Genomic DNA, 13,781 nt, shown 5'->3' with positions numbered 1-13,781 from the left:
ATAATGGCTAAAAGTGCAGGAGAGAATTATAGTGATGCAATCTTTAAGGTTGCATCACTACTTCTGTTTTAAGGTCATCCCCTTTCTAAGCCCTCCAAAACTGACATGCTGAGTCAGATTCCTTTGAAATACGGTCTGCCTCAGGAGAGTGCAGAGTAGAATTGGTGACCCAAATTTGGAGTTGTTTGATCCAAGGGTTCTGGACCTATAATTCCCTCCAAAATAGACATTTTAAAAAAAGTTTTGAAATGTTTGGTCAGTTGGGTTGGGTTGGGTTTTTGTTGCACAGAGCTAGAAATAAATAAATATTGATGCTGGTCAATGTGGTCTCACTCTGTTGAGTTTTACCCAAGGTAGTGCATGCATGGCACTCACTGAGTCTTTGGGGGCCCAAACTGAGAATAGTATTTAAGAAAATGTACAATTTTTTGAAGTGTGCATGTGCCGATATAGGAAAAACATCTGGAGGGTTTCCATTCCCGCCATTTTATAAGCTTTAAAGCTCAACTCTTGTAAGTGCTCTACAATCCAAATGGTTACAAATGATTGCTTTGAAATTTGATGATCCTCATTGGGGTTCAGGGTAGCGTTAGTGTGTCAGACTTGGGGTTATTTAACTGTGGGGTTCCCGAGTTATAGCTCTCCCTAAAACGGTTTCCTTCTACTGCCTTGTACTGTGAAACTGAAAGGTACAGGATAAATCACCGACAGACCTCATTGAGATTGATTGCTGTGAACTCACCTTCAATTAACATAACTAAGGATAAATTTATCACAATCCCCCTGTGATGAAGTGGGAATTTTCTGTAATATTGTTATGCATGATAACTTACTTGACTAGGGATTGTTACTCAGGGAGTGCAGAAGGGTTAAGATGGTCTTGGGGCAGAGCAGGAGACATGAGGTGCTTGGGTCCGGTAACTGTGTGGAGTGATATGAATGGGTCATTAAGGGCTGGGTGAAACACTCATATCAATGAAATATCCAGAAAGAAAATGGGAACCCCAAGGACTGAACAATTGACCTCTAGCAACAGGAAACCCCAGCAGGCGAACATGTAAACTCAAAAGGGGGTCCTTCAGGAGGAAGACAAAGGATGGAAAGGTGTCAGGTATTTAGGACTGGCCTTTAGAGCGCGACAGGAGCTTTCACCTGGAACTGACAGACAGAGAGAGGGAGACAGAGCCAAAATGGACTGTACAGCAGCTTGGCTAGGTAGAGCCCTGAGGTTGGCCAGTCTGAACTCTGTCTTCACCTTTGCTTCTAAGGACTTTCCAGCAGTGTTTTGTAGTTGACTAATAAAACCCTTCTCTGTTTTGAAAAGGCTGCCTGGTGTCATTACAAATACTTGCTGAGGTGCACTGATCTCTGAAGAGAGTAAAAAGTCTCTGAACAGGAATCTATCTCAGTTGGATTCACTGGGCAGAGCTCATGGTGTGAAACAGGAGTGCTGTAGCTTCGAGGCTCAGCATAGCCACTCACTATCACTTAACTACAGAGGCATTCTCCTGTCACTGTAGTTAATTCACCTTCCTGGGATGTGGTAGCTATGTCCATGGAAGAAGTCTTCCATTGATTTAATGCTGTCTGCATCAGGGGTTAGGTCAGCTAACTACATCATTTGGGACGTAGCTGGGTTGACTTAACTTTTTCGTGTAGACCTGGCCTCAGTTGTGGAGATCTTGAGGTCACATGATCTGCCCCTAAAGAAGACTAGGACCCCTTGGGGGTCTGGCACACTGAAGGGGTCCAAAGGACTGTTTAACAGCTGGGGTCTAACACAGATCCTGTGGATCCGTGACACCTCTTCCTAAGACCAAAGCAGTGAGTGGCCGGGGGTTGCTGCAATTTGAGAATCATGGGTGGCAGTGTTGTTTGTGAGGAAAGTACTTTTTCTTCCCCAAATACTTTGGTTAGACATGTGAATGTTTCCTGGGAAGGGGAGAGTTTTGGAAGCAGAAGAATGAGGGAATAGCGGGGAGAGAGGTTTGTGACTGCAATGACAGGACTGGGGATAATGGTCATGGGTGGGAGGGTAGGGGAGAGTGTTTTGGCGCTCAGGTGAGGGGCATCCACCAGCTCTGCCAGTGTACCTCAACCACTCTACACCTGTCAGCTTTGCCAGTACACCCAACCACCTTGTACCCCAACCACCTTGTACCCCAACATTCCTTCATAGACTGATAGATTCCAAGGCCAGAAGGGACCATCATGATCATATAGCCTGACCTCCTGTATAACACATGCGACAGAACTTCCCCAAAATAATAGAGCATGTCTTTCAGAAAAATGTCCAATCTTGGTTTAAACCCCCCAGTGATGGGGAATCAACCATACCCCTTGGATTAGTTGTTCCAGTGGTTAATTACTCTCACCATTAAAAATGTACAACTTCTAGCCATTGGATCATGTTATACCTTTCTCTGCTAGATTGAAGAGACCATTATATTTGTTCCCCATGTTGGTACTTACAGACTGTAATCTCGTCACTCCTTAACGTTCTCTTTGTTCAGCTATATAGATTGAACTCTTTGAGTCTATCACCAAAAATTATGTTTTTTAATCCTTTAATAAATCTTGTGACTCTTTTCTGCATCATGTCCAATTTATCAATACCCTTCTTGAACTGTGGACCCCCTACACTGGACACAGTATTCCAGCAGTGGTTGCAACAGTGCCAAATATAGAGGTAAAATAACCTTTCTTCGCCTACTTGAGAGTCCACTGTTTATGCATCCAAGGCTTGAATTAGCCCTTTTGGCCATAGCATCACACTGGGAGCTCTTGTTTAGCTGATTATGCACCAGAACTCCCAAATCTTTTTCAGAGCCACTGGTTCCCAGGATAGAGACCGCATAATGTAAGTATGGCCTGCATTCTTTTTCCCTGGATGTATACTTTTCCATGTAGACATATTGAAATGCATATTATTTGCTTGAAGTTGAACCCAGTTTACCAAACAATGCAGATCACTCTGTATCCGCCACCTGTCATCTTCATTATTTACCCTTCATTCCCCGATTTTTATATTATCTGCAAGCTTTATCAGTGATAATTTTATGATTTCTTCCAGGTCATTGATAAAAATGTTAAATAGTGTAGGGCGAAGAACCAATCCTTGCGGGACCCCACTAGAAACACACCCACTTGATGACAATTCCCAATTTACAATTACATTTTGAGACTATCAGTTAACAAGCTTTCAATCCATTTAATGTGTGCCATGTTAATTTTGTCTTTCTAGTTTTTTAATCAAAATGCCATGTGGTACCAAGTCAAATGTCTTACAGAAGTCTAAGTCTCTTAGATCAACACTATTACTTTTCTCAACCAAACCTGCAATCTCATTTTAAAAAAAAAAAGATATTGAGTTAGTTTGACAGCATGACAGGGCACTAACATTGGCACCTTTGTCACTGAGGTTGAATTGAAGTCAATTAACTAGTTTCTGTTGGGGATTACTGATGCTTGGGTGGCAGTTGCTGGGCTAATGAGGCAATTGGTTCAGTAACGGGGGGATATGTTTGGAAGGAACAGGAATTACGGGGAGCTCAGTGGGTGCACCTTGGAGAGAAAAGAGAACTGTGTGGAAAACTCCTACTGCTGTAAACTTGTGGTACATTCTGTTATGCTTTGACACTGAAGATTAAATGCGACATGGTGAAAGAGAATCAGTCTGTGTGTGTTTGTGGCTAAGACACCACAGGAACAGTTTAGGCTGCGGTATTCACCGGCTAGGTGAAGGGATACTCTGTGACAGACAGGATCTATTTTTCATAAACCCATGTTGATTGGCATTAATTATATTAGCCTCCTTTAATTCTTTATGTTAAGTCCTATATCGTCTTCTTCATTATCTTGCCTTGAGAACATAGAAGATTAGGGTATCATCTAGTCCAACCCCCTGCTCAAAGCAAGACCAACCCCAACTAAATTAATGTCAGACTGACAGGCCTATAGTTACCCTAGTCATCCCGTTCACCCTTTTTAAATATTGGCACAACATTAGTTTTCTTCCAGTCTTCTGGAACTTCCCTGGTGTTCCAAGACTTATACAAATCCAACATTATGATCCTCACCCAGCTCTTTTAAAACTATCTGGATCTGCTGATTTTAAGATGTTAAACTTTAGTATCTGCTGTTTGACATCCTCATGAGATACTAGTGGAATGGAAAGTGTATTCTCATGTATTACTACACCATTTTTATTTTTCCTAAATACAGAACAGATATATTTGCTGAACACTTCCACCTTTTCTGCATTATTCATGATAATTGTTCCATTTACATCTAGTAATGGATCGATACCATTGTTAGGATTACTTTTGTTCCTAATATACTTAAAAGACTCCTTGTTGGCCTTACCACTGCTGACCGTAAATTTCTCCTTGTATCCCTTTGCTTCCCTTACCAGTTTTCTACAATTCCTTCTGATTTAAAGCTTCTGATTTATATTTATTTATACTATCAACTTCCCCTGTCTTCCATTTTTATATATTATTTTTATAGCTGCCTTCCTACACCCCATTTCTCGGCTGGTACATCCCAACCCCTTTGCACCCCCAACTTTGTCAATACAACCCTAACCTTCCTATTGTCCTAACAGTCCAATACAATACAATCCTAACCTTCCCAGCACTGCCAATGCACCCTAATCCCCCTGAAACCCTAGCTCTGCCAGTGGACCCCGACCTTGCAGCCCAAAGCTGTGCCAATGCACCCCAACACATACATAAACCCTTCACACATCCACCAAATAACTTATGCTGTGAGTTCTTTGGGGCAAGGACTGTCTTTGTTATTACAGTGGCATGTTAGAGGGAATCGTGTGGGTAAGAGTGAAAGGGTTGTAAAAAGGGGTGAAGTGTTTGTACATTTCAGCAAGTGTGGACATAGCAGAATAAATGTTTGTATGTTAATCGGGCATATTGGGGCATGGGCAACCTTAACTGTGCATTTCCTGGTTTTCAGAATTTTGAGTTTTGCTCAACTCAGCATTCTGCAAGGGTATAATGTGCCACCAAGCAGCCGTGTTAGTCTGTATCTGTAAAAAGAAAAGGAGTACTTGTGGCACCTTTGTTAGTCTCTAAAGTGTCACAAGTACTCCTTTTCTTTTTTCACCAAGCAACCATAACTCTTTCTTAATGTAGATTTTTGCCACTGAATACTCAATTTACTGTTAGAAGGATGAATGAATTATAATGCCAGTTGTGACAGGATGGATCACAGAAACCCCCTTGGGACTGCCACCTGATGTGCTTTGACTACCTCTGAGTCTGTTTTCCCTGCCAGCTTAGGACTTCAGTGCCCTGCCTGGTTTGAGCCAGACACGTTTGCCTGCTACAAACCAGACCCAGGTCTGAATCATATCCCCCAACAGCTGCAGGCTTACCTGATAACAGCTTAAGAAGTATTCCTGTCTCTAACACTCAGATGCCTAGCTCCCAATGGGGTCCAAACCCCAAATAAACTGGTTTTACTCTGTATAAAGCTTATACAGGATAAACTCATAAATTGTTCGTCCTCTATAACGCTGAGAGAGAGAGATGCTCAGCTGTTTGCTCCCCCCCCCCAGGTATTAATACATACTCTGGGTTAACTAATAAATAAAAAGTGATTTTATTAAATACAAAAAGTAGGATTTAAGTGGTTCCAAGTAATGACAGACAGAACAAAGTGAATTACCAAGGAAAATAAAATAAAACACCCAAGTCTAAACCTAATACAGTAAGAAAATGATTACAGATGAAATCTCACCCTCAGAGATGTTCCAGTAAGCTTCTATCACAGACTGGATGCCTTCCTAGTCTAGGCACAATCCTTTCCCCTGGTACAGCCTTTGTTTCAGCTCAGGTGGTAGCTAGGGGATTTCTCATGACTGCCGCCCGCTTTGTTCTGTTCCAACCCCTTATATATCTTTTGCATAAGGCAGGAATCCTTTGTCCCTTTTTGGGTTCTCACCCCTCCTTCTAAATGGAAAAGCACCAGGTTAAAGATGGATCCCAGTTCAGGTGACATGATCACATGTCACTGTAAGACTTCAAGCCCTCATTCCTTCCAGCCTGACTCACAGGAAGGCCTGCAAGCAAACAGAGCCATCCACAGTCAATTGTCCTAGTTGATGGGAGCCATCAGGATTCCAAACCACCATTAATAGCCCACACTTTGCATAACTACAGTAGGACCTCAGAGTTATATTTCATATTTCTAGTTTCAGATACAAGAGTGATACATTTATGCAAATAGGATGACCACACTCAGTAGATTATAAGATTTGTAATGATATCTTACAAGAGACCTTTTGCATGAAGCATATTCCAGTTACATTATATTCATACTCATTAGCATATTTTCATAAAATCATGTAGAGTGCAACGTCACACCAGTGACGCAAGGTGAGTGTGAAAGGTGCATAATTTTGTTTGTATCTGTGATGTGCTTTTTGTTTTAGAGGTGGGAGAGAGCTGTAAAATGCTATTTGATCAAGTAACTGAGATAAAAGAGCTGTAAAATAAAGTCTAGTGTATGATGGTTGAATTACATCAGTTTGTGGACTGTAAAAGATTTAATGTACATAATGTCTTTGCAGGTTGGGAAGGACTCGTTTGGCAATGATTATATTGAAAATTTCAAGAGAAATGGGATTTCTACAGGTAAAATTTCAGTTTTAAAAAAATAATTTGTTAATTTTTTAGATAACATTTGAAACTAGAGATGGAGGAGGTGGAAGGTTAGATTGGTTAGGTTGTCTAATTCGCACACCCATTCTGGTGCAGAATGGTTCTCTGCAGTGTGTTCGCCATTATTTTGTCCAGTCTGGTTTGAAATGGCCTGTGTTAAATCTTTAGGCCAACATTTTCAAGGGTGACCACTAATTTTGGATGCCCAATTTGAGGCACCCAGAGACTTACATTCAGAGGTTCTGGGAACATGCAACTCCATTTGAAGTCTATCAGAGTTGCAAATGCTTAGCATGACTGAAAAATGAGGTTCAGCTTGAGCACCCCAGTATTGAAGCATCCAAAATTAGTGTCCACTTTTGAAAATTTTGCCCTTAATTTTTAGCCTAAATGTTCAATGTTGATTTACAGCAGGAAATAGCAGGATCTAAATCATTGTCAGGGCATGAAAGACTTCAAAGACAGAGAAAATTCTAGTCTCGTAAAAGTCACTACAAAGACACTAGTCCCGCCTTAAAGTGTGGTCTGGTTCTACTCTGTAATGTGAATTTATACAAATGGAACCTTCTTACTTGGCATACGTGTGTGTCCCGAGTCATATCTATTCACGTCAGTGATGAAAGTAAATTGTTGTTGCCTTTTACTGCTGTTAGCCTTGCAAAGCCAACATGGCTAAGAGAGAGTGAGAAACTTGCATTGCTTTGCTGCTTTCTTCTTGTGTATCACCAATGGCCTGATGCAAAGCATCTTACAATCTATGGGAGTCTTTCCATTGATTTCGGTGGATGTTGGGTCAGGCCCCAACAGAACTACTGAGTAAGTCCCAATTGAAAGCAGTGGGGATGCGCAAGTGTCACTGAAGGCATAATTGGACAGGGAGGTTGCGCAGTTGTCTTCACCAGCCTTTAGCACTTCAGTTACTGATGATGATGTGTGAGAAGTGAACAATCCAGCTTGATTCTCACATCCCAGGCTAACTTTGCAGGGCTGGCAGTTAAGGAAAATATCTTTTTGCTTGTAAACGGAGTACATTCGATCCATATATTATAACGAAGTAATAACAGTCCAACCCTGCAGTGCTATTTTTACATATCTCAGAGTGCAGCCACATTTTTAAATGCACTTTTTTTGAGGAAGTCTCTAAATCCTAGTTTCCCTCTCTATCTCAGTTACAGGCAGGGCTGCTAGTACTGCCTTTGGTTAAGTTGCTTGACACTTCCCATCATAAGACCCAATTTTCAGTTACTAATAACTTTGTCATACTTTAACTGTTCAAGTTAAAATTTTCCATGCCAGGTATCAGCCTCAGGATAAATTTTTCTGGAAAATTTCAGCCCAGAATGGTCCAGTTGTTTCTGATAATGAGGCTAGGGCAAAGTACATTGCTTTGCCTATGTTAAAAAATTGTGGTGGTTTCATTTGGTTTGGTTTGGCCTTTTGCCATCCCTTGTGAATATCCAACCAAATTTGGCCAAGGACTAAGCCTTTGAGAAATTGCAGTACACACATTCACAGTAGAAACTTACTAAACCCTTGCAGCTATTGTCCCCAAAAGTTCCATCTGCATTGAGCATTGTCTACTCTAGTCCAGGGCTGTAAGGAGCTGAGCGGGACCATTCCTCAAATGTAGCTCTGAGTTGCTAACAACCATCATTTTGACTGAAATTTTCAAAAATAATAATAATCAGCCAGAGGCAATCACCTGGCATGGAAAATTTAATTCCAAACGGTTAATGTTTGGCAAAGTTTTAAATGTAACTGAAAACTGGGTTTTGTGGCAGAAAGTGTTGGGCAACCATAATAACAGGCCACTCTACCAGCTCAGCCTATAATAATTTAACGGAATGGATTAATCCAAAGAGGAAATGTACAACCTCCCGACATCTTCCATCTTCTTTAATGTAGGCTGCCGTTCCTTCTGAAATGTAAATCAACAGAGAATTAAGAGGGGGAAATATGCTGTATTATTTCAGTGCTTTAATTTTCTCCAGCCTAGACTCTGTTGTTTCACTGGATAAAAGAATGCTGTCATTGAAGAAGTGAGCTGTAGCTCACGAAAGCTTATGCTCAAATAAATTGGTTAGTCTCTAAGGTGCCACAAGTCCTCCTTTTCTTTTTGCGGATACAGACTAACACGGCTGCTACTCTGAAACCTGTCATTGAAGCAGAGACATAGCTACATTAAAGAACGTTGGACTCACATTTGCTTTTTTGTGGGTGTAAGTTAACACTTCTTTTGTTGTTGTTAAGCTTCTTTGGCATTGTTACACGTGAAATAGTTATTAGCATTTTTAAGTGTTGGAGGTTATGGGAGGTTAAACTGCATCACATACTGTTGTTGAAATAATACATATGGTAACTTCTCCCTTTCTTAGAATTTGTAGGTCAGACTGAGGATGCTGCTACTGGAACTGCTTCAATAATTGTTAACAGCGAAGGTAGATATTTCACGTTCTGAGTGGTCCCCTAGTAAGCAAAGGTTCTGCCTCTTTAAGCCGCAAAAGAAACTTTTCTCTGGCCCTTGTTAGTTGTGGGTTTTTCCCTCATTTACAGACAAATTCTGTCACCCTAACGCTTCCACACTTACTCATCCTACAGACTACTAGTGGAGCACAATGCCACTCATTGTGAGTGAGGGTGGGAGAATCTGACCCGTATCATATCTACCTACGAAGAGCCATAAATAGAATAGCCCACTGATTCATCTAATCCGACACTGGCCAGTACATGGTGCATCAGAGGAAGCGGGGGGGGGGGGGAGGATTTAAATATAAAAAACTTTCCCCTGTAATGTATCTAGCAGATTTACAATGGGAAAAGGAGATTCCTTCCTGACCCCAGCACACGATGAATTTATGCCAGGAATTATTAAATATGAATATCCTTATTATCTTAGTCTGCATAGCTACAGATATTTTGGTTCTCCGGTTATCCAATTGTCTTTAAAATCTTGCCATAATATTTGACTCAGAGTTTCTTCTGTAGTGCATATGCTCCAAAAGTGGCATTTGACCTACTTATTAATTGTCCTTTAGTTTAGCATGTACCTTTACTTTCATATTTTCGGATGGGGTAGAAAAGAGGGAATTGACCGTTTTTCATATTGTCTTTCATAGTGACTAATTTAACCTCTGCTGGGTTTTTTTTTTTTTCTTTTCAAACAAATTCCGCCTCATACTCGCTAGCCTGTGAACTCTTTGAAAAAAATTACTAAAGTCCAGATTGAACCTTGACTAAGCCCGGAATAAGGGTCAGGATGTGACAACTCCATCCCAGGAGCAGGCCTGGAAAGGGAATTGTGATTAGGGCAAGTTGAAAAGGTTAATCTGAGTAATGCTAGGTGCACATATTAATTGCATTAGTTAAAGCACATTAAACCCTAGTTTGGATACTCACATTCAGAAGTAGTGGCCTTAGTTCCTTTTAGTTCAATGAATTAAACTAGACATACCAGAGTCACAATTCCTTCCCTGATGTTTCTCCATGACCCTCCCCCTCCCCCATTCTGGAGGAGTAAGTTTGGGAAGTAAATTACTGAAGCTCTTGAGAGAGTGCAGCTTACACCCCTCTCGTACCTGGCCAGCTACTTTGGTCAGTGAGTGGAGGCAGAGGACAGAGCCATAGTATCGCCCACTCCAAGCCCCTCTCTGCCCACTTCCCATGGGAGGAATATCCAAGAAATATTGACTGCGCTCTACACTGGACCCAAGGTTCAGGTTGGCTGAGTAAGGGATGGAGTCTTACTTCCCCTTTTAGTCCTCTGCTAGGCAGAGTAAGAAAGAGCATGATCTAACCTTGAAACAGTAGTGAGTAACCTGTTGGGTTTTCAAGAACCCTGTGATCTGTTCTGAGGGATAACAAACAAAAACTTATGGATTAAAAATTTTTGAAGCACTAGGAAACAGAGCCATGACTATTGTCCACTGCTCTGAAGTTTACGGTGGATTTTCGTAGAAACTGATATTGGTACGAAAGTTCATTAGTAGTTTTGTGATGTGGGAGATGAACTGAACAATGCATTGTGGCACATAGTTTATTTCAGTCAAAAATGGAAAGTTCCTAAATTAAGTTACCAAATCTAAAACTGGCCTCAGATTTTACATAGATGCTGCTGTTAGAACACGGTCAGGACCGGGCTATAAAGCAAACAGATGTACGGAATGGTAGTGGTAATGGTTGTTACTTCTCCTTAAAACCATCTGGGGCCAAAATTGAGTTGATTACAGTAAAATAGCAGTACTTGTGTTCTGTGCTGTTACAAAAGAGACCATTTTATTTGCAGAAGCCTGGCAGATTTGACCTATCAAGGGTATGTTACACTACGAAATTAGTTCGAATTTATAGAAGTAGATTTTTATAGAAGTGATTTTATACAGTCGATTGTGTATGTCCCCACTAAGCGCATTAAATCAGCGGAGTGCGTCCACAGTACTGTGGCTAGTGTCGATTTTGGAGCACTGCACTGTGGGTAGCTATCCCACAGTTTCCGCAGTCTCCACTGCCCATAGGAATTCTGGGTTAAGCTGGGTTAAGCTGATGGGGCAAAAAACGTTGTCGCGGGTGGTTTTGGGTACATGTCGTCAGTCGCCCCTCCCTCCGTGAAAGCAACAGCAGACAATCGTTTCGCGTGCGGACACCATACTGCTTTCAGCAAACAGTGCAGTAGGCCTGCTAACCGTCGTCATTGAACTACCACTTCCGCTGCAACTCTGCTCTCCTCGATAGCGAATTTCTCCACGTTGGCTGTCATGGGCTCCCGCTTCCGCTGCAACTCTGCTCTCCTGAATCCACCTTCCAGGTCATCAGCCACCGCTTCCGCTGCATCTCTGCTCTCCTACAAACGCCATACCACAGCAAGCATGCAGCCCGCTCAGCTCAGCTCGCTGATGCCGCCGATGTTGTGTCCTGGTGCTGCTGGCAGCAGATGGTGCGATAGGCTTCCGCTGCCACTCTGCTCTCCTGCAGATGCCATACCACAGCAAGCATGGAGCCCACTCAGATCACCACAGAAGTTACGAGCATTGTAAACACCTTGCGCATTATCCTGCAGTACGTTCAGAACCAGAACCTGCAAAACCAGGCGAGGAGGTGACGGCAGCACGGTGAGGAGAGTGATGAGGACATGGACACAGACTTCTCTCAAGGCACGGGCCCCAGCAATTTGGCCATCCTGGAGGCAATGGGGCAGGCTCATGCCGTGGAACGCCGATTCTGGGCCCGGGAAACAAGCACAGACTGGTGGGACTGCATATTGTTGCAGGTCTGGGATGATTCCCAGTGGCTGAGAAACTTTCGCATGCGTAAGGCCACTTTTATGGAACTTTGTGACTTGCTTTCCCCTGCCCTGAAGCTCCAGAATACTAAGATGAGAGCAGCCCTCACAGTTCACAAGCGAGTGGTGATAGCCCTCTGGAAGCTTGCAACGCCAGACAGCTACCGGTCAGTCGGGAATCAATTCGGAGTGGGCAAATCTACTGTGGGGGCTGCTGTGATCCAAGTAGCCAACGCAATCACTGAGCTGCTGCTATCAAGGGTAGTGACTCTGGAAATGTGCAGGTCATAGTGGATGGCTTTGCTGCAATGGGGTTCCCTAACTGTGGGGGGGCGATAGACGGAACGCAGATCCCTATCTTGGGACCGGACCACCTTGGCAGCCAGTACATAAACCAAAAGGGGTGCGTTTCAACAGTGCTGCAAGCACTGGTGGATCACAAGGGACGTTCCAGATCAGAAAATAACTGTTGGGGATGATGAAATGACTATAGTTATCCTTGGGGACCCAGCCTACCCCTTAATGCCATGGCTCATGAAGCCGTACACAGGCAGCCTAGACAGTAGTCAGGAGCTGTTCAACTACAGGCTGAGCAAGTGCAGAATGGTGGTAGAATGTGCATTTGGAAGTTTAAAAGCGCGCTGGTGCAGTTTACTGACTCGGTTAGACCTCCGCGAAACCAATATTCCCATTGTTATTGCTGCTTGCTGTGTGCTCCAAAATATCTGTGAGAGTAAGGGGGAGACGTTTATGGCGGGGTGGGAGGTTGAGGCAAATCACCTGGCCACTGATTACGTGCAGCCAGACACCAGGGCGGTTAGAAGAGCACAGGAGGGCGCGGTGCGAATCAGAGAAGCTTTGAAAACCAGTTTCATGACTGGCCAGGTGTGAAAGTTCTGTTTGTTTCTCCTTGATGAAAACCCTCTGCCCCTTGGTTCACTCTACTTCCCTGAAAGCCAACCGCCCTCCCCCCTTCGATCACTGCTTGCAGAGGCAATAAAGTCATTGTTGTTTCAAATTCATGTATTCATTATTAATTTGTCACACAAATAGGGGGATAACTGCCAACGTAGCCCACGACTGGTGAGGGAGGAGGGAAGCACTGGGTGGGGTGGGGAGGAGGGGAAGAGGGAAGGACAAGGCCACACTGCACTTTAAAGCTTATGGAATGCCAGCCTTCTGTTGCTTGGGCAGTCCTTTGGGGTGGAGTGGTTGGGTGCCCGGAGGGCGTCCCCCCCCCTGCGTTCTTAGGCATCTGGATAAGGAGGCTATGGAACTTAGGGAGGAGGGCGGGTGGTCACACAGTGGCTGCAGTGGCGGTCTGTGCTCATGCTGCCTTTCCTGCAGCTCAACCATACACTGGAACATATCAGTTTGATCCTCTAATAGCCTCAGCATTGCCTTCTTTCATCATGCTGCTGACACCTACCATCTTGCTCCTGCCATCTCTCCTCACATTCATTTTCTGCTTTCCTGGACTCTGACATTGTCTGCCTCCATGCATTCTGCTGAGCTCTTTCAGTGCGGCAGGACTGCATGAGCTCAGAGAACATTTCATCACAAGTGCGTTTTTTTTCGCCTTCTTATCTGCGTTCGCCTCTGGGACGGACATGATAGGGGGAGCATTGAAACATCTGCAGCTGCGGGAGGAAAAAAGGGAGAGTTGTATTTAAAAAGAGACATTTTAGAGAACAATGGGTAGACTCTTTCACGGTGAATGGTTTCAAACATCAGCGCCCTCCTTTCCCATACCAAGCACTCATTGGTTTGGCCATTTAAAAGGAGGGGCTGCGGTTTTCGGGTTAATGTGCAGCACAAACCCAGCTAAA

At 43.3% G+C, this 13,781-nt stretch overlaps 1 protein-coding gene across 5 annotated transcripts in view; it reads left to right on the top strand.

Annotated features, from left to right (window-relative positions):
- Positions 1–13,781, top strand: part of RBKS (ribokinase) — a 113,373-nt gene that overhangs the window by 44,257 nt on the left and 55,335 nt on the right. For all 5 annotated transcript variants that reach the window (XM_073338606.2, XM_073338602.2, XM_073338604.2 and 2 more), the window contains 2 exons: positions 6,590–6,653; positions 9,056–9,118. In XM_073338606.2, the coding sequence (XP_073194707.1) occupies positions 6,590–6,653; positions 9,056–9,118 (127 nt within the window). The remainder of the gene's footprint in view (positions 1–6,589; positions 6,654–9,055; positions 9,119–13,781) is intronic.

Source organism: Lepidochelys kempii, chromosome 3, assembly GCF_965140285.1.
Source record: "Lepidochelys kempii isolate rLepKem1 chromosome 3, rLepKem1.hap1, whole genome shotgun sequence".
Classification (NCBI taxonomy): domain Eukaryota; kingdom Metazoa; phylum Chordata; order Testudines; family Cheloniidae; genus Lepidochelys; species Lepidochelys kempii.
The sequence above is the reverse complement of the archived record's forward strand: the minus strand, read 5'-3'. Positions and strand labels throughout refer to the sequence as shown.